The sequence below is a fragment of the Otolemur garnettii genome, unplaced genomic scaffold, assembly GCF_000181295.1.
Source record: "Otolemur garnettii isolate 467f Iridium unplaced genomic scaffold, OtoGar3 scaffold00062, whole genome shotgun sequence".
Lineage (NCBI taxonomy): Eukaryota > Metazoa > Chordata > Mammalia > Primates > Galagidae > Otolemur > Otolemur garnettii.
The window spans coordinates 2,628,852-2,647,879 of record NW_003852457.1 but is presented as its reverse complement, the minus strand read 5'-3'; the positions used below and the strand labels follow the sequence as shown (position 1 = coordinate 2,647,879).

The 19,028-nt window shown below is 45.7% G+C and overlaps 1 protein-coding gene across 1 annotated transcript in view; it reads right to left on the bottom strand.

Moving 5' to 3' along the window:
• The window catches only part of COL22A1 (collagen type XXII alpha 1 chain), a 249,321-nt gene that overhangs the window by 70,137 nt on the left and 160,156 nt on the right, over positions 1 to 19,028 (bottom strand). Inside the window, exons 39-42 of the mRNA XM_023514966.1 lie at positions 15,678 to 15,755; positions 3,238 to 3,273; positions 1,599 to 1,652; positions 99 to 143 (exon numbers count right to left, since the gene is read on the bottom strand). Of these exons, the coding sequence (XP_023370734.1) occupies positions 99 to 143; positions 1,599 to 1,652; positions 3,238 to 3,273; positions 15,678 to 15,755 (213 nt within the window). The remainder of the gene's footprint in view (positions 1 to 98; positions 144 to 1,598; positions 1,653 to 3,237; positions 3,274 to 15,677; positions 15,756 to 19,028) is intronic.

Here is a 19,028-nt window from a genome sequence, read left to right as displayed (position 1 = left end):
AGCTGCCCCCCAGTCAATATCCACCCAGCTGCCCCCCAGTCAATATCCACCCACCTGCCCCCCAGTCAATATCCACCCAGCACCGTAAGATGACATACCGGTTTGCCAGGAGGGCCTCTTTCTCCAGGGTTTCCGGGTGCACCCTGAAAGAGGAAAGGAAGGGACATTAACGGTGGTAAGCACACGAGCCGGAGGCACTCCGGCCATCTGCTCTGCCAAGTTCTGTGTCAGCCAAGGATAAATCAGTGGGAAATGAATCACCAAACCATAAGGACTCACACCAAGAAAAATTCATGTTTTCCGATCTGAGCTGAATAACCAAGCCTTCCTAGGAAACATGTAACAGTGGGAAATGCTTAGAACAGTGAGCCGTCCCTCTTGCCTCCTACTTTAAACACAAAACTAAAATCAACTCACGCACGCAAAGCACGTACAAGTATGCACGCACACACACACCTGTCTTAAAATGCCCCAGTCTTCTTTCAAAGGCAAGAGAAGGGCAGCTCTGCCTGGGAGGAGAGTACTTCTACTGAACTGGCTATAAGAATGTAATGTTGACAGTGAGCGAGATAGGATTTAGAGTCTAACTTCCTTTTTGAGATATACTCCAAGCAAGGGAAGAGTTTCTACTGTTCCTTCTTTTTTTTGAGGGGGGGGGGCGGGTAGGGGGACAGAGTCTTACTCTGCAGCCCTGGGTAGAATATCATGGCATCATAGCTCACAGCAACCTCAAATTCCTGGGGTCAAGTGATCCTCTGATCCTCTTGCCTCAGCCTCTGGAGTTGTTGGAACTATAGGCACCTGCCACAATGCCCAGCTAGTTTTTCTATTTTTAATAGAGATAGGGTCTCACTCTTGCTCAGGCTGGTCCGGGAATCTACCTGCCTCAGCCTCCCTGAGGGCTGAGATCATAGGCATGAGACACTGCACCTGGCCTATTATTCCTTCTTATAATGAACTGAAACTAGAGGTGGAAAGAGGTATGTCTATGCAATTAAATACACTGCGTACTGGTGCCAGCAGCTTTGGCATGGTTGTCAATTATCTACTTGGTCAATGGGTTTGAACTGAGCAACTGCTATGCATCTGTCATGCTACTAGGCACCGAGGGCCTACAGACCCATAAGACACATGATCCCTGCTTTCCTGGAGCTCAGACACATCTGAGCAAAAGCTAGATAATGGAGATGACTGTCATTGTCACAATGTGGGCAGTAATGCATGCTCAATGAGCATCAGCTTAGTCTGGAATTCCCTTGAAGGGAGAGTTGCTCTAGGGAAGGTTCAAGAACAAGTCCTCTCTTAGGTCATGCCTGACCCGAGCAGAACTGACCGGCTAGCTACATGCAAAGTTGACCAAGAAATTGGAAACATGGTGTGTGATACCCAGGAGTATAAATGTTTCTGAAAGCATAACACAAACACAAAAGCATAAGACATAAAAGTAGATAACACAAAATTAAAGTTAAAATCATGCCCATGGGGCTTCCTGGAAATCCTTCACTGAGCTGCAGAGCTGGCCACATGGTCAAGAGAGGCCAGGAGATGGGGGTGAGCTTCCAGAACCTCCCCTGAACCCACCATTTCTCTATACTCACATCCTGGCCAGCTGGGCCCTGGGGGCCAGGGAACCCCGGTAAGCCTCGTGATCCCTGATGAAAAAGAAGATAAGACACCCCATAAAATTCCGAGCAAATGCAGCCTCTCCCTCCTTGGCAGTAGTTGGCTGTCACTGCACAAATGGCGTGTTGTTATGAGGAATCCAGTGCATCGCGGGGGCTGAAAGACCCCTGCTCCGAGCTTGCTCATCCCCTGTGCCCTGTGGAAGTGGATGGGCTCAAAACCCAGAGAGAATGCTCTGGAGAAGCTTTGCTCCACACCTGGGGACTCCCCATCTGGAGGCCCCTTGCTTTGGTGGAAGGAACAGCCCCAGCCATGAGACGGCCCAGCTCAGACCCGCTCACCACTCTGGCCTGTGGATAAGGAGCTGAGCAAGATTCTCTGGGTGAGACTCAGGGGAGTGCTCAGCACACTCACTGTACTTTATGAGAAAATCATTCCCATTTTGTTGACATTTTCTGGAAAACATCAGGAAATGGTACAGATATCTTTCATCATGGATGGTTTTCCTATAAGACTTTTCCTTAAAAAGATCTGCAAGAGGGAACTGTCCGACCTGGCGGGTGGGGACCGTGCAGTTCTGCAGCTGACCCTGCCTCTCTTGGGCCTGGGTAGACCTGCGGGCTCACCCACCTTCCCACTCGGAGCCCTGCCCGCCTCACCTCGCCCCTGTTGCACTTGCTGAGATCTTGTCTATCAATTCCCTGCTCTGGGCCTCAATTTCCTTATCTATAAAAACAGGTATAAAAATCCCTGTCCTTAATTAAAAAATCCTATGAATGAAGGCAATTTAAAGTATGCACACAGGGCATAGGGCACAACGCTGTCTCAGCTGCTAATGTGCCGCTCCACCCCAGCAGGGCAACGTTGTAGGAATTCACATTCTTCTCATAAATACATGTATCTGCGATCATCAGCTGTGCTGCTCCTAAGAACAAATCCCTCTGAGCACTGTCTTTTAACATAAAATGTTAACTGGTTAGATGTAAGCATTCCGAATTGTATATAAAATCAGCACATTGTGCCCCATAAATGAATTAATCTACACAGTTATGTTTTAATTAAAAAAGAAAATGTAACATTTACATTAAAAAAAATAAAATATATAAACCCAGCACACTGTACCCCATGACTGCATTAATGTACACAGCTATGATTTAATAAAAAAAAAAATAACAAAAATAAAATAAAATGAGTCTCTCAGTCTCGCCAGTGACTCATGGGTCTTGCATGCCTTACAGATTAAAAGAAACCCCCTCGTGGCCTGTGGCTGTGTAGTTGGGGTGGTGAAGTCAGAATTCAAAAATTGGTTCTTCTGGCAATTTGATTAAATTCAGTCCTTCTGTGATGGAGAGATACCAAAATGCAAAGGTGGTATCAGTTTGCCCGAATATGAAATGGTCTGCCGGTTAAACAGCCCCACCGCGCCTGGCTGCTCACGGCATCCCTCAAATCCTGTTCCAGTGCTCAGATTTCAGAGCGACTTCCCTGTTTAATGATGTCAGGAGTTTTCAAAAACGACTTTAGTTTTAGATACTTCCAATTCAAAACTGCTTTGGTAAGAGCAGGATTCCTCCCTCCCGCAGATCCCAGCCCTTTATTTAAAGCATACTGTACCTGGGAACCTTTTTCTCCTGGGGGTCCAGAAGGGCCCTAGGAAACAAACAAACAAGCAAACACATAAGGAAAGTTGGTATGAAACGCTCCCCTAAACCTGCCGTTCTGTTTGTGCCTCCGCCGGGTGTCTACTTGTCCTAGGGGAGTGGCTAACTTCCTCCCATCTCTGGGCTGGGCTGCCACACTCTCCCCCACCAGCTGGCTACAAATTCTGCTCACAGAGCTCTCCCTGGAACCCCCTCCAGGGTGCCCCTGGACTGGCTCCATGCTATCCTTGTCACACGTGGCTCCTGACACCTGGGCCCAAGTCTAGTGTGTAGCTCCACTGTGGGCTTAAACCCAGCAGTCCCAGCTTCCCCAAAGGATAACCCCTTAGGCATGCACTGGTTCTCCCAGCTCAGGACGGGCTGGGGGCACACTAGGGCCGTGCTCCCCAGCGTGGCCTGCGTGGCTGAGGTCACAGTGGTATTGCACTCTGCTCCTACAAAGGGTGCACACGCATACACACAGACATGGGTCTGCCAGCCTCCAAGTGTGCCTAGACCTGGGCCTACCTGGAATTTGACTTCCAGATACTATACTTAGACTGTTCCTGGACCAGCTAGAAGCCTCACATGCAGTCCCAGGTCCCAGAGGGAGCACAACTGCCTGTGCCCTGTGCCCTGTGCCCCTGCTCCACTGGTGCTGCTCCATGAAGACTCTGTCCTGACCTTCCATCCAATGTTCTTGCCATACTTTGGTTCTTACTTCAGACATCTCAGCCCTTGGAAAGTCTTCCCTGCCTTTTCTCAGAGTGCCTAGTGGATGTGGCCTCAGCCCATTCACACACCCTGTCTGGGGCTGAATGCCCAGCACTGTCATCGCCTGTTGGCCATCTCTCTTCTCCAAGGAAGAGACTGACCACTGAGCAGTGGGTGCCAAGCCTGCATTCTTACCATGTTCTCCAGCACCCAGCAAGTGCCCTGAGAACTGTGAACACACAGCAGATGAGACCAAAACATGCGGCATTTCCCACAATTAAAACCTTAAAGCACAAGGAGACCTGGAGGGTCAACTGCAGTCATCCCTGCTCACTGATGACCAAACCAAGGCTCGGAGGAGACAGATACTGCCCGAGCCATGCCAGGAGTTGCTGGCCAGGTGGGGTTGTCCCACCTCCTGCTCTTGTTCAGCAGAAAAAGAGGTGAGGAAAGAACGAACCTCACACCTCATGGTGCTACGGCCATGCATTGGGATGGACCAGGTAACCTGACAGCTGCCCACTAATATGCCCCAGAAGTGCCTGACAAAAGTGAACAAGCGTTGTTGTAAGTGAACAGCTGAGCACTGGAGAAAGTAGGGATCTCCAAAGATCTAGAGGAAGGGACCATGATAAGTAGCCCCCAAACCCACCAAGATCTGTCCCAGAGGAAAGCGAGGTCCTGAAGGTTGTACAGAGACAGGAGATGAAGCTGGAGTCTCATTGACCAGGAGGGTGAAACTCAGAACACTAAGTAAAGGCAGGACCTTCAAGAGGCTATAACAGGTCCAAGGGCTTTCTATATAAGGGTGGACAGGAAAGCTAAGGGTAGAGAAAGAAAAGGTGTCAAAGAAACTCATCTGTCTTTGCCTAGCGGGGAAGGGGCATAAGGAAGAAAAGCCTCCCTGGAGAATTCACCCCCAGAGGCCAGTCTTGGCAGCTAACTGGGAGCTCGGAAACATAAGCCCTGCAAAGTTTCAGCTCAAAGCCAATAAATACACACAAATCAATTTCTGGGCACCCAGAAAATCACCTCTGAGTAGAGCAGCCTTCACAGATATGATCTCAAAGGACAAGAACTCACAATCTCAAATTATAAAACTGTCTACCACAAGAGTGTCACTGGACATGACAAGTTAGAATTGGAGTTCTCATGAACTTCAGATGGTAGCACAGTCAGTGCAGGTAATGAACATGATCTAGTCAAAATAACTTAATATTTTCCAGCTCCATCCATGTAAATATGAAGGAGGTAAAGTCTCCATCTTTCTTAATGGCTGCATAGTATTCCATGGTATACATATACCACGATTTATTGACCCATTCCTGGATCGATGGGCTCTTGGGCTTCTTCCATAACCTAGGGATGGAGCTGGAAAACATTCTTCTTAGCAAAGTATCCCAAGAATGGAAGAAAAAGTATCCAATTTACTCAGCCCTACTATGAAACTAATTTATAGCTTTCATAGGAACGCTATAACCCAATTTTAGCCCAGGAACATGGGGAGAGGAGAGGATGGAGGGTGTGTGGAGGGAGGGTGATTGGCTATGGTTCATCCTATAAGGGTACAAGTGAATCTCTCTAAATGTAGAATATAAATGTCTTCACACAATAACTAAGAAAATGACATGAAGGGTGTGTTAACCAGTCAGATGAAAGTATTTCACATTGTATACAGAAACAGTACACTGTACCCCATGATAGTATTAATGTACACTGCTATGATTTAATAAAAAATAACTAAATATATAAAATAAGAAATACAACCCTGAGAAAACAACATGGCATTATAAAAAATGATCTAGTTGATGTCAAAAGGCAACAGAGAGGAGTTTAGGAAATAGAAACATAAAGTCATTAAAACTAAGTTCTAGCCAGATTAAATAAATTTACAAATGACATAGAACAGGAGTTTCTAGGAAGAATCACCCTTAAAAGTCGTGGCAAATGTTATTTTGTGTTAAACAAATGACCTGAAAATAAAATAACAGCATATTTAGTACTTTCGGGATCTAGACATTACAGCTTCTCTCTCTCTCTTCCTGCCCCCACTCCAATCCCCGTATTTCTGTATGTATCTATCAGAATTCCATCCATTTCAGAAATAATTCAGACAGTCATGCACACAGAAGCAGGGCTGTCTAGGAAAATTCAAAGAGAAGGGGGCTTCCAGCTCCTGATCTATAAGCCAAGACTGGTCCTGGTCACTTCATGCACAGAGAATTTCACTTTACCCCCTACTAGAAGCCTGTGACCTGGGTGCAATTTACATCCGTTTGCTATGGATGGAGAAACTGAAGCTAGAAGCCATTAAGTAACTTACAGAGGAGGCAGAAATCCACCCCTGGTTCACTTGACCTCAACCGTGTCTCTCCACGTTCTGTCAAGGTGGGAATCAGTGCCCATAGAGACCACATACAAGCTGGTAACCTGTGTGCTGTCAGAGCAGCTCTCAGGAAGCTGCCTGCTCAGTCCTTACTGAAAGGGCATAAGGGACAGGGTGCTGCCTGGCACTGCCATCATGCCATCTTCTAATTAAAGTCCATGACCCGTTGCAAGCGTTTAACTTATTTATCAGACTAGGTTCCAAATTCCTTTCTGAAGTCATTTAATCTAAAATCCACTTTGGCTTTTTAAAACATGTTGAATCTTAGCATTACCAATGATTCACTGTTTGACCTAATAAGCAAGCTATTTAGTCAATCTCTGACCTTCACTTTTCTCCACCCTAATACAAAGCTAGAGTGCCACCTTGCCTGGTATTATCAGAAATAAAAGAGGGTGCTGCAAGTGGAGAAGTGGGCAGTGCTGACCCAGAAAAGGCATTTCTTTGACTATTTCCTTATCCTGCTTTTTTTATGATCTCAATTTATTTATTTGGTAGAGGTCGGGGTCTTTCTATGTTGCCCAGGCTGGTCTTGAACTCCCAACTCAAGTGATCCTCCCAAAGTCACTGGGATTACAAGTCACTGCACCCAGGCTATAAAGTCATCTTTGTTGTGAAGATTACATTTCTTTTGAAATCTCCAAATCTCTCCCTTTTATGTCTTACTAAAGGACTTTTCTGTCCCAAGGCTGTATATTTGCTCTTCTAAATCTTATTTATTTATTTATTTATTAGTGAACCTGGCATTGTGAACTATCCTCTGAATTTTATTCTGAGGCTTGTCTATCTAGGCAGTTTGTGTGCATGGAAGGAGGAAGAGGGAACTGCTCCTTCAGTTCTGAACCTTCTGTCCTTTTCTGGTCTGCAGAAATACAAAGGTGTACTAAGGAAGAAGGGAAATTGTGCAATAACTTTCTAATATACGCCCCATATCTAAAGTCTAAATATGTTTTCAACAATTACAACCCTCTTAATCAAAACTACGTTCGCTGGTATGTTTGTTCATGAGCCACTTTACCCTAAAGCCCAGGATTTGGCCTCTGACACCAGTTTCTATGAAGAAGAAGTACCATAACTTTTTGAAGAAACAGTAGTCAGAGATCTGGACAAGGAATGTATGTGACAAAACAGTGACACCTTGTCATGCCAGAGCTCTCTAATGCCAGAGAGCATCAGACTGCATGCAGGCCTGTAGCAACTTGGAACACACTGAATGTGTTAGGTCCATATGCTGACATTATATTTAGAACAAACAAACATCTAATTGGTCACCTTTGCAAGATCCTAGGGAACCACATCATTATTTGAAAACAAGGAATGGGAAAGACCCAGCATTTATATTCCGCCTACCCTGTATACTGTACTGCTGGGTATCCAAATAGTAAGCAAGGGAACATTTCTCCATGGAAATGTTTCATTTCTCTTCAGCTACAAAAGGCAAAGCTAATAGGACCAGACCAGCATCGATTTGCAATCCTTGATGTGCTAATTGGTGGGAACCTTGCACATCACAGGGTGATCATATCACAGAGAGTGGCTCCACCCCGTCTCGTGCCTCCCCATGGAAGAACATGCCACCTGTGAAGTCTTGCCAACAACATCAAACCACAATCAGATCAAGCCTCCAGGCCTAAGTACTAATTTATAGGAAGCACAGGGACAGAGGTATGTGTTAAGCTATTAAATTAGCAAGTTCCAGAGTGTGGAAATCTCTATGTAATAAAAAAAAAAAATGAACAAACAAACAAACAAACAAACAAACAAAAAACCAGTTCCATCAATGAATAAATTACAAAAGGAAAAAAAAGAATGTAGGGGAAATCTATAAATTAAGAAAACATTAAAAAATCAACCAATTTCTATCTGTTTATTTGGATCTTAATTCAAATAAGAGAAAACTACAGAAGGATGACACATACAAAATAAAACAGGTCCAGATATTGCTTCTCATTGATGATATGATCTTGTATCTGGGAAACCCCAAAGACTCCATCAAGAGATTCTTGGAATAGATAAATAAATTCAGCAAAGTCTTGGGTTATAAAATCAATGTATATAAATCAGTAGCATTTCTATATACCAATAACAGTCAAATTGAGAGTCAAGGCAAAGATTGAGTACCATTCACAATAGCTACAAGGAAAATAAAATACCCAGGAAGACACTTAACCAGGAGGTGAAGACCTCTTCAAGAACTATAAAACACTAAAGGAAAAAACTGCAGAGGACCCAAATGAATGAAAAACATACCATGATCTTGTATCAGTAGAATCAATAAGTTTAAACTGTGCATACAACTCAAAGTGATTTATAGACTTAACACAATACCCATCAAAATACCAATGGCATATTTCACACATCTAGAAAAAAAAATTCTATACTATATTTGAACCAGGAAAAAGTGCAAATAGCAAAGTAATCTTAAGAAAACAAACAAATAAAAAGACAAAAATCAAATCTGGATGTATCACATTATCAGATTTCAAACAATTGGATAAGGCTATAACAATCAAAATAGCATGGCCTTGGTACAAAAACTGACACAGATCAATGGAACTGAATAGAGAGCCCAGCTATGAAACCATTACCTTACAAACATCTTTTGGTCACCTTTGCAAGATCCTAGGGAACCACGTCATTATTTGAAAACAAGGAATGGGAAAAACCCAGCATTTATATTCCGCCTACCCTGTGTACTGTACCACTGGGTATCCAAATAGTAAGTGAGGGAATGTTTCTCCATGGAAATGTTTCACTTCTCTTCAGCTACAAAAGGCAAAGCTAATAGGACCAGACCAGCATCAATTTGCAATGCTTGATGTGCTAATTGGTGGGAACCTTGCACATCAAATCTTTGACAAATCAGACAACAATGCCCATGGGGCAGAGAAGAGCTACTCAGGACACTGGGCAGCTGCGTGCAGGAGAATGAAACATGACCCCTATATCACACTACTCACGAAAATTAACTCAAAATGGACAAAAGACTTAAATGGAAGGCAAGCATCCGTAAGAATTCTAGAATACAAGAAAAACACTTCTAGATATTGGCCTAGGCAAAGACCCCAAAGGTGATCACAGAAACAACAAAAATAAATAAATGGTGTTTGATTATACAACATCACAGCAAAGGAGATAATCAATACAGCAAGTGGACAGCCTGCAAAATGGGAGAAAATATTTGAAAACTATACATCTGACAAAGGGTTAATATTGGAATCTACATGGAACTCAAGCATATCAGCAAGAAAATTAAAACGTGGGCAAAAGGCACAAATAGAAGGTTTTCAAAAGAAGAAATTACTAATAAACACATGAAAAAATGCTCAGTGTCACTAATCATCAGGGGAATAAAATAAAAATAAAATTTTGCATGTATCCTTGTAAGATGCAAGATAGGTGTGATCCCACCAATTACCCTCCCTCCTCCCTTCCCCTCCCTTTCCCCTTTCCCCATATTCTTGGGTATAATTGGGTTATAGTTTTCATATGAAAGCTATAAATTGGTTTCAAAGTAGGGCTGAGTACATTGGATACTTTTTCTTCCATTTTTGCTAAGAAGAATATGTTCCAGCTCCATCCATGTAAACATGAAAGAGTCTCCATCTTTCTTTAAGGCTACATAATATTCCATTGTGTATACCACAATTTCTTGATCCATTCATGGGTCAATGGGCACTTGGGCTTCTTCCATGACTTAGCAACTATGAATTGGGCTGCAATAAACAATCTGGTACAAGAATTTCAAATTGTATATAAAACCAGCACATTGTACCTCATAATTAACGTACACAGCTATGATTTAATTAAAAAAAAAAAAAAAAAGCTGGGCAGCACCTGTGGCTCAAGGAGTAGGGTGCCAGCCTCATATGCCAAAGGTGGTGGGTTCAAACCCAGCCCTGGCCAAAAAAAAAAAGGCTGTTTTGTTCTGTTTTATCCATTAGACTTTAATCCAAACACCAGCTGTGGGAGGCGCAACCCCTGGTCACACACAGGCCACAGGGGAGGCCTGGAGCCTGGGAGGTGCTGAGCTGTTTCACACCCTCCTCAGTCCCTCCTTGCCCACGGAGCCCAGCCAGAGCCCAGCTCTGCCCACTGTGCAGGGTGAGAGAGGATTTCCTGAGCAGCAGCCTTGGGGCAGGGCTGAGGCTGGGCCCGAGGGTCACCTCTGCCAAATGTCTGGTGCTACCAAGCAGTGACCAGACCAGATGGGGGGACTCGGTCTATGATTCTCCTGTCTAGAGGAAGCTGGCCTGCCTGATTCTGGGGACAGCCTGAGTGGTCCTCTGGTTCTTATGACCAAGGGAATTGGACTAAAAAAGGGAGGTAAGACATGAATTAAAACAAATGGTCAGACATGGAGCCAGCCACGCAGGAGCAGTGGTGCCTGTACACAGACATCGTGTGCACAGGAGCAGTGGTGCATGTACACAGACGTTGTGTGCACATGACCTTCCATTACGACATCAGACCCTCAAACCACACAGGCTTGAACTGTGTGGGTCCACTTATACATGCAGTTTGTTGCTGTTGTTTTCTAAAAAATGTACTGGAAAACTTGAGAGAAATTTATAACAATTTAAAAAGCTCAGAGATGACCCACTTAGCCTAGAAATAACAAGAACATTTCAGGGTCACGTATGCCATGGATGCATAAAATATATGTAGATACTGGCCTATTTTAGTGTTTATTACCACATACGTGTAACACAAGAGTTAAAATACATCAAAACATAGACTGAACAGAGTGCCATTTGCAGCTGAGAGAAATGTAAATGTACAGATGCACTATTCAATCATAACTGCATAAAATTAGCTGCAGTCCACACTGTGAGCTTTGTTTTTTGGAGACAGAGTTTCAAGCTGTCCAGCTGGAGTGCCATGGTGTCATAGTTCACCGTAATCTCCAACTCTTGGGCTCAAACAATCTCTTGCCTCATCTTTTTTTTTCTGTTTTTAGTAGTAATGGGGTCTCACTCTGGCTCAGGCTGGTCTCTAACTCATGAGCTCAAGCAATCCGCCCACCTCGGTCTCCCAGGGTGCTAGGATTATCGGTGTGAGCCACTGTGCCCAGCCACACTGCAGGAATCCTGCAGCCACCTGCTACTGCTGCTGCTGCTCTGGGTGAGCTGCAGTGTGCCGCGATCTGACACCCCGCGTGCCGCTTGTCATCTCTGTGTGAGCAGGCGTCCCCCAGTAAACTGCGTACTGTAGTCAAACATGATCGCTTATGCTTCTCACAGACTTTTCACATTTGGTGTAATACTGTTGCACGAACTTCATGTTTATGAAGCATAAACATGATTGCTTATGCTTCTCACAGACTTTTCACATTTGGTGCAATAGTGTTAACCTTGAACATTGTCATGGGACCTATATGAAGTGCCAACAGTGATTCTGGAAGTTGTGACATTACAAGACAAAGTGGAATTGCTCGGTATGTGCTGTAGATTGGGGTCTGCAGCCACAGCTGTCCCCGTATCAGACAGCACACAGAAACCGATGGCCAGGGCAGGAACTAATGGGTTCTGGCTTATGGGGCTGTGAGCAGGAACCCCATCCTTACAGACCCCAAGCTCCTGGTGTCAGGAGGCTCTTTAGCGCTTTGATCTGTCCCAGGTCCTAAGTAGGCTCATGTTTTAAGCATTTTAAACCTTGCTAAAGGAAGATCAGAGAAACCCTGAAGATTAAAGAGATGTTTCTTTTGCTTGTTAATATCTTGAAGCAGGAAGCCAGAACCCCAAACAACCGGTTCAGTTCCCGGACCTGCTGGTGCTGGTGCAGAGGTCGGCAGGCAGAGCTCATCTGGGGGCCCTGCCAGGGGGTCAGTGCTGCCCTGACACCCAAGGCCTTGAGGCCCAGCCCCACCACGGATGAAGTGCAGAGTCACTCAGAGCCACATCCAGCCCTAATGTACCTTCTCTGAGGGTTCTTAATGGAAATGGATAAATTCTGCCCATCCTGCCAAAGCCACATGGCAAGGTGACATAGCAGAAAGAGGACTAATTTCAGAGCTGTGGAAGGAAGTCCTCTGCATCCTGGCCCTGGCCTGGACTGACCAGGTGGCCCTGGCCAAGTCACTTTACCTCCGGAATGCAGGTTGCTGGCCTGGAAAGCGGTGGCGTAGCAGACATGCCAGTCCCTGCCCCACACCACACACCCTGCCAGGGGGTTCCTGGACACATTCCACCCCAAGGTTCCCTGCTGTAGGCAGCTGCCCGGGGCTCTCTGTAGCCCCAGGAGGATGCTTGGCCAGAGCACGGGGCAGGCTGAGAGCTCCCAGGAGCCAGCTCCCTGGAGAGCAGCCTTCAGCCAAAGACCCCCAGGAGCTGGCACAGAAACCTCTCGGCTTGCTGCTCCAGGTGCACAACACCCCTGAGCCTGGACCGTGTCACCAGCCAGGGCCGTCAGAACAGGTGAGTCCCACTGCCCGCAGCTGCCATCTGCACATTAACACGCTGTCCCTCACTCTCCTCCTTGCTCTGTTCACTTTGTTACTGCCCACGTGGTGATTTCTGAGATCATCTCCAAGATAAATTTGCCCTTGAATCCTGTTCCCAAAGCTGCTTTCATGGGCTCCCAGCCTCAGCCAAAGGCTGTACCCACCCCGCACAGGACTGAGTATGCTGTAAGGCCCAGCACAGGGCTGGACACAGGCTGCTCAGCAAATGGCGAAGTTCCTGTAAAGAGGCCACTGCATCCCCAATGACCTTGACGTGTCCCCCCTTCACCGACACCATCTTCCCCTCCTCCTCAGATCTACACTCAGCATGTCCTTGGACCCTCCATACAGATTCCAGGCCATTAGCACCCTAGGCTGGTGGCCAAGGACAGGATTTATGAAAGTTCAATAATGTTTTATCCACCACGGAAGCTTTTAATAAGTCCAAGTGGTAGTAAAGACACTAAAAGTTGATTTACAGCCTCTTCACTGGAGCGGGCCAACTACTTCCCAGGTGCAATCACTTGGGCAGGGACACATTTCACAGGGAGTTTAGCTGCCTCCTCCATGGGGGCAGGGGTGGGGTGCCCACCTCCCTGTCTGGCTCTCTGAGTAAGGGCTATAACAGTGAATCCTTGGCAGCAGATGGGAACATGTGAAACCTTGTTGAGTGATTGGGGCCACAGCAGGTTAAGGTCTGCCTGTAACAGTCAGGTGGTTCCTACATGAGTCAGAACCTTCACGCCACCAGCAGCACAAGCCCCATGTGAGTGAAGATTTCAGAAAAAGTAACATTGAACTTCTGTGTTTCCTCACTGCGTCTTTTGCCATATTGTTCCTTCCAGTTATAAAAGACCAAAAAACAATAGCCAAGGAAAAGTATAAAATTGATATAAAGAAGTGGAGAGTTTTTTCATCAGAAATGTTAACTGAGAATTTCTTTTAAGGAAAACAGGTTAGTCAAACTAGATATTCCCCAAAGGATTCCACATGCCTCCTTCCATAGTTTCTGGGGACATCTAGGAAGACAAGAGCCACCTTCCTGCCACCTTGAAAGGAGCCCCCATGGGTAGTGGGTGGACAGGAGTGAAGTGGCCACGTCTGTATGGAGGCCATGAGGCTTGCTTGAGAGTGGGGGGCAGAAAGGAGAATGGGGAGAGTGAGAGGCCCAGTAACTGCTACTGTGGGTATAAGAGAACCAAAGAAGAATGCAAGGGGAACTTTATTTCATTTTACAAGTGACATTATGGGTGATATAGCAACAAGTGTTTCCCTGTCCTTCCTGGCACTGACCTTTTTGAAGAATCTCAAAGATACCTTGAGAGTCATATGTGAAGAATGATATTGTTCTTATTCTTGGTTGTGGGCTTCATTTCTTAAATGCAAAACCAGGTGGAGACTGGACTATGCTTGCCTCTGGCTTATATCAGGTGATATTTAATAAGGATAGCGTTAGACTGTGCTTCTGCGTTAAAATAACAAAAACAACAACAATAATAATAATGAGTAATTTGGATAGTCCAAGGCAGGCGTCCTCAAACTACAGTCTGTGGGCCACATGCAGCCCTCCTAGGACATATATCTGGCCCACTGGGTGTTTTTGCCGCTGCTGCTTGTCCTGCTTAGCAGCCGACTCATCCCGGGGCCCACAGTCCAGCCCTCCACTGGTCTGAGGGACAGTGAACTGGCCCTCTGTTTAAAAAATTTGAGGACCCCTGGTCCAAGGTTTTGAACTTCTTTTAAATAACTAAGATATGGCTATTAAGAAAAAAGTAAATGTAATTTTAAGGTGCATTAGGTGGGTATAGGGTTTTTAGCAAGGAGGAGACTAAACTGATAAAGATAAGTCTTCAAGATTGAAAATTGACTCTGAGTACTGAAGGCTATGTATTCAGCAGAGGAGAGGAGAGAAGCATTCTTTGTGACACAGAGGGAAGAATGAAAAGTGATAGGCGGAAGATACAGAAGATCATAATTCTATCCTCAATGAAAATAAACTAATCAATTCATATTCTGTATGGAAAAACACTTTTAAATTCCAGAGCCAGATGGACTGGCTTTGAAAGAAGAGCATCTTCTATTTCTAGAGGCATGGGGTGGAGGCTGGGTGAGGATATTGATAGCAACCCTCCCCTTGGACGAGGGCCTGGCCTGCATTGATCCTGAAGATCCCTTATAACTCGAAGGTCTTAGCAATTCTTAAGGCTCCAAACCCCTAGGGAGTCTGCAAACTCACACCAAGTAGATGGACATGAATTATTCATTAAAACTAACAGTTTGAGGAACACTTCATAGATTTTATTTTGGAGACATGATTCCATTTATTTTCTCACCTGTAGTACTTACGGAAAGCAAGGGCAATTAATTCTCTTTTTTCCTCAAATGTGTGAAAGCTCATAGTTTCTCCTACCTCGTGCCCCTTCCCTCGCCAGCTCAATGTCATTGGTTTCGACTGAGCTTCTCCAAGTTTGCCCTGTCTTTCTTTTTTGTCTCTTTCTAATGTTAATGAGTTTTGTTCTTTTTTTTTTTTTTTTGCAGTTTTTGGCCAAGGCCAGGTTTGAACCTGCCACCAGTATATGGGGCCAGCGCCCTACTCCTTTGAGCCACAGGCACCACCCCTTGTTCTCTCATTTTTAAGTCTAAGAAGCACTGGTCCCTCCAAAATCCTTGTTCTCCTAAGTAGAGTCTAGGCCTTAACACTTGCATCAACCACATGAACCTGCCACATCACTGTCTTGAGGACCAGCGACCACTATCAGGTCAGTCAGGATAGGAGTGTCCAGCGGGGAGGCCCAGGCTATGCACCCCAGTGGGGGCAAGCAGGGAATGGCTGTGTGATGTGAGAGCAAGAATCGAATGAACAAGGACTCACGGGAGGGCCTGCAACCCCCACGCCTGGGTCACCGCGGCTGCCAGGAGAGCCAGGGATCCCAGGTGTTCCACGGTCTCCCTAGAAGAGAAAAATGAAATCAAAAGGTCAGTGCCAGTGGCCAAAGGACAACAGGAAATGTGCTTCTTCTGGGATTCTGACTGCACCTACATCCATGGCCACACTGTCATCCACCTTCTGTACTGCCCAGTCCAGCACTGCCTGGCCCACAGCCACCAACTCTGATCATGTATCTTTCAAGGCTGGCTGCTCCCTGACCTTGACTGTGGCCCCAGATGTGATTATAACAATATAACCTTTCCTATGGTTTATCTTACAAGGGTACGAGTGAATCTTTCTAAAAGCAGAGTATGAACGTTTTAACTCAATAACTAAGAAAATGACATGAAGGTTATCTTAACCAGTTTGATGAGAGTATTTCAAAATGCATATGAGAACAGCACACTGTACCCCATGATTGCATTCATGTACACAGTTATGCTATAAGAAATTAATATATATATGTATATATGTATATATAACCCCTCCCATGTGACAGTCCGAGTCTGAGTGTGCTGTCTCTGAACCTCATCAGACCTCCATCCCAACCACAGTACAGATTTGAACACCCCATTTCAACCCAGATCCCAAATCACCAGCACATGAGTTCATCAACTCACTAATAATTTACCAAGAACCTACATTTTGTGGGTTACTTTTCTGGGAGCCGGGATGAGGGGCCCAAGAAACGACCTTTGCCGTCAAACCTAGTGGTGAACACTGTGGCCTTGGGTGTCGGAGCCCTGGATGTGAGTTCTGGCTTCAACACTTACTGAATGTTAACTTAGGGAGGTGACAAGTTCCCTGAGCTTAGGTTTCTTCACCTGCAAGGAGTGAAGAACAGCCACGTCCAGGGAGGAACGTGGTCACAAAGTGAGGTTGTGAGACACAGCACCAAGCACGGGGCCCGGACAGCAGTGTGCTGTCCTCATCCTCCTGCCTTTCACTTTGATGGGAAAAAAAAAAAAAAAAGAAGAAATGAACAGAAAAAGGGAAAAAAAATTGTTTGCCATTTCCTACAGTGAGACGCTGAAAGCCACCCCTTACCCATAATTTCAAAATCCTCAACCTCTAAAGTTTGTATCCAAACTCCATTGGCAGCAAAACCTGCCTTGTACTGACATAGGCTGTTTACGGTCGTGAGTGATCTCACTTTCTTTGAATATTTACACACTTTTCTTGCATGAATATTAATGAGCTTGATTAGGAGTGCTGCCTCCGGCACTGGGGCACGTGTTATGACGGGTGCATTCTACATTACTGCCTCTCCAGGGTCCAACTAAATTTGATCCAAAACACGTATGGCCCCAACAACTGTGTGAGGGCCTGTGCTCGGAACTTACTAGGTCAGCCGACTGGCAGCCCAGCCTGAGACCACACTGCAGGTGACTTTGTTCAAGCCACTCCACCTCCCCGGAATGAGTTAACTTGAGTGATGAAGGGAAATGGCCCCAGAAGCTCGTTAGGAAGAGCCGATGAGATAATTCACAGCAAAATCACTTAAGGTAGACCCAGTATTGCTAGGCAACACGTTGCTTTAGTGAGGTTTATGTTTTTACACATTAAAGCACATTTCATTAATTAGCAGTCCACTCACTCTCTACCCATCATCACAACTGGAAAATTTTGCATTTGGGGCCTTTGCAGAAAGTAATGCTTTGAAGAAGCTTCGCTTCTCCTCTGGTATGACTGTCACTTGGACAAGTACATAAGTTAAATGTTCTTTCCACTACTGTTCATCGTCCATGCAAGGCAAGCAACAATCTGGGTTCCAAACTCCAAAGATGACTCAGCCCAAGGCCAGGCCACCGTCAAGACTGGGTCCTGAGCTCTGAAGAGGAGGGGTGCTCAGGGGCATGGGGAGGGACTGGGCTTGCAGAGTTTGCCCAGAAGACAGAAACCTCTCACTAGGGTCTCGATACACCCTTCTTGCCCTGCCCCTCCAGGCCCATGGGGTGGGGGGTTCCCACTACCTGCTGTTGTTGGTCTCGGGGAGCCACAGCATCCCTCACCCCACATGCACTCTAGAAATAGCCCCTTCCTCACGTTTTCTTCAAGTTCCCAATTAGTATACTATTTCTTTATACTAATATGATAAGGCTGCTTCTAGGAAGTGCACGAGACTTGAGATCAGTAGCAAATCTAATTAGTGAGTATAAGGAAGATAAAGAAGGAAAGAAATTAAAAAGCAAGACGAATACGGAAACAGCTGTGATGAAGTGAGAAGGACCTGGATCCAGGATCCATCTGTCACCAGCTCACTGCAGCAGAGGAGAGGGTCCGGCAGGAAGGCTGCAAGCTGGTGGTCAGGTGACCCTGGGTCCTACAACCTTGAGTAAGGCCCATCGCCTCCCTGTGCCTTTGGATCCTTGTCAATTAAAAAAAGATTGTACTAAATCCCATGTATCTTACAAAGACTCATTTACAAAGTGACCAGCTCTATAAAGTAGTGAGATCCATCATGTACAGGTACTGCAGTTACACTATTGCCACTCGTGGGCAGAGACAGAAGGCAGAGAACTACCTACACGCATCCCATGTCAGAGACAGTCATACTCCTCTGTGGCGTGGTTTGGCTTTACAAATTTAAATGCAGATCTTCCAGTTAACACAGGTTTTCTATAAACACCTTGAAAGTAGAAAGTCTCCATCATTCCTTCACTCAGCCCCTAAAGGGGGTCACACCCAGGACAGGCACCGTGTCCGTGCACCTCGGTATCCACAGTCCCAGTCAGAGCCTGGTGCACCTGGCAGCTGGTGACAGCCACTTCCTGAATGTAGGAGACATGATTCCTTCCCTGGTCACGCTGGGTCAGACACTGGATTCTGCTTTGACCAAAATAAATTATTTGCATGGGAGGAAGCCCTGGAAGTGCTGAGTGACAGTGACAGGACCTGACTCCACTAGGGGTCTCTGGTCCACTGTGACACCAGCAGTTCCCCGGAAAAACACTTCACAAACTGAAACTTCTGGGGAAAAAGTCCCCAAGAAGAGAGCAACAGACCTTAACGCTCGAAGAGGCTAGAGGTTAAATAAAGAAAGCGGCACATGGGCTAGAAACCATAACACAGTGTCCGGGAAGAAATGTGGGAGGAAGTTTGGTGCTCGTGGGGAGAAACAGCATTTACTGAGCATGAACTGTATGCCAGAAGACCATGGATCTCCTGAGGAGCCCTGCTGGTGTTAAATACTCTTTACTCTTCTCTACAGAAGAACAGGGTCTCAAAAGGAAGGACACTCGCCTTCAAGTCCTCTGCCCTGTGGGCAGCTGACCCGGGACTCTAACCTAGACC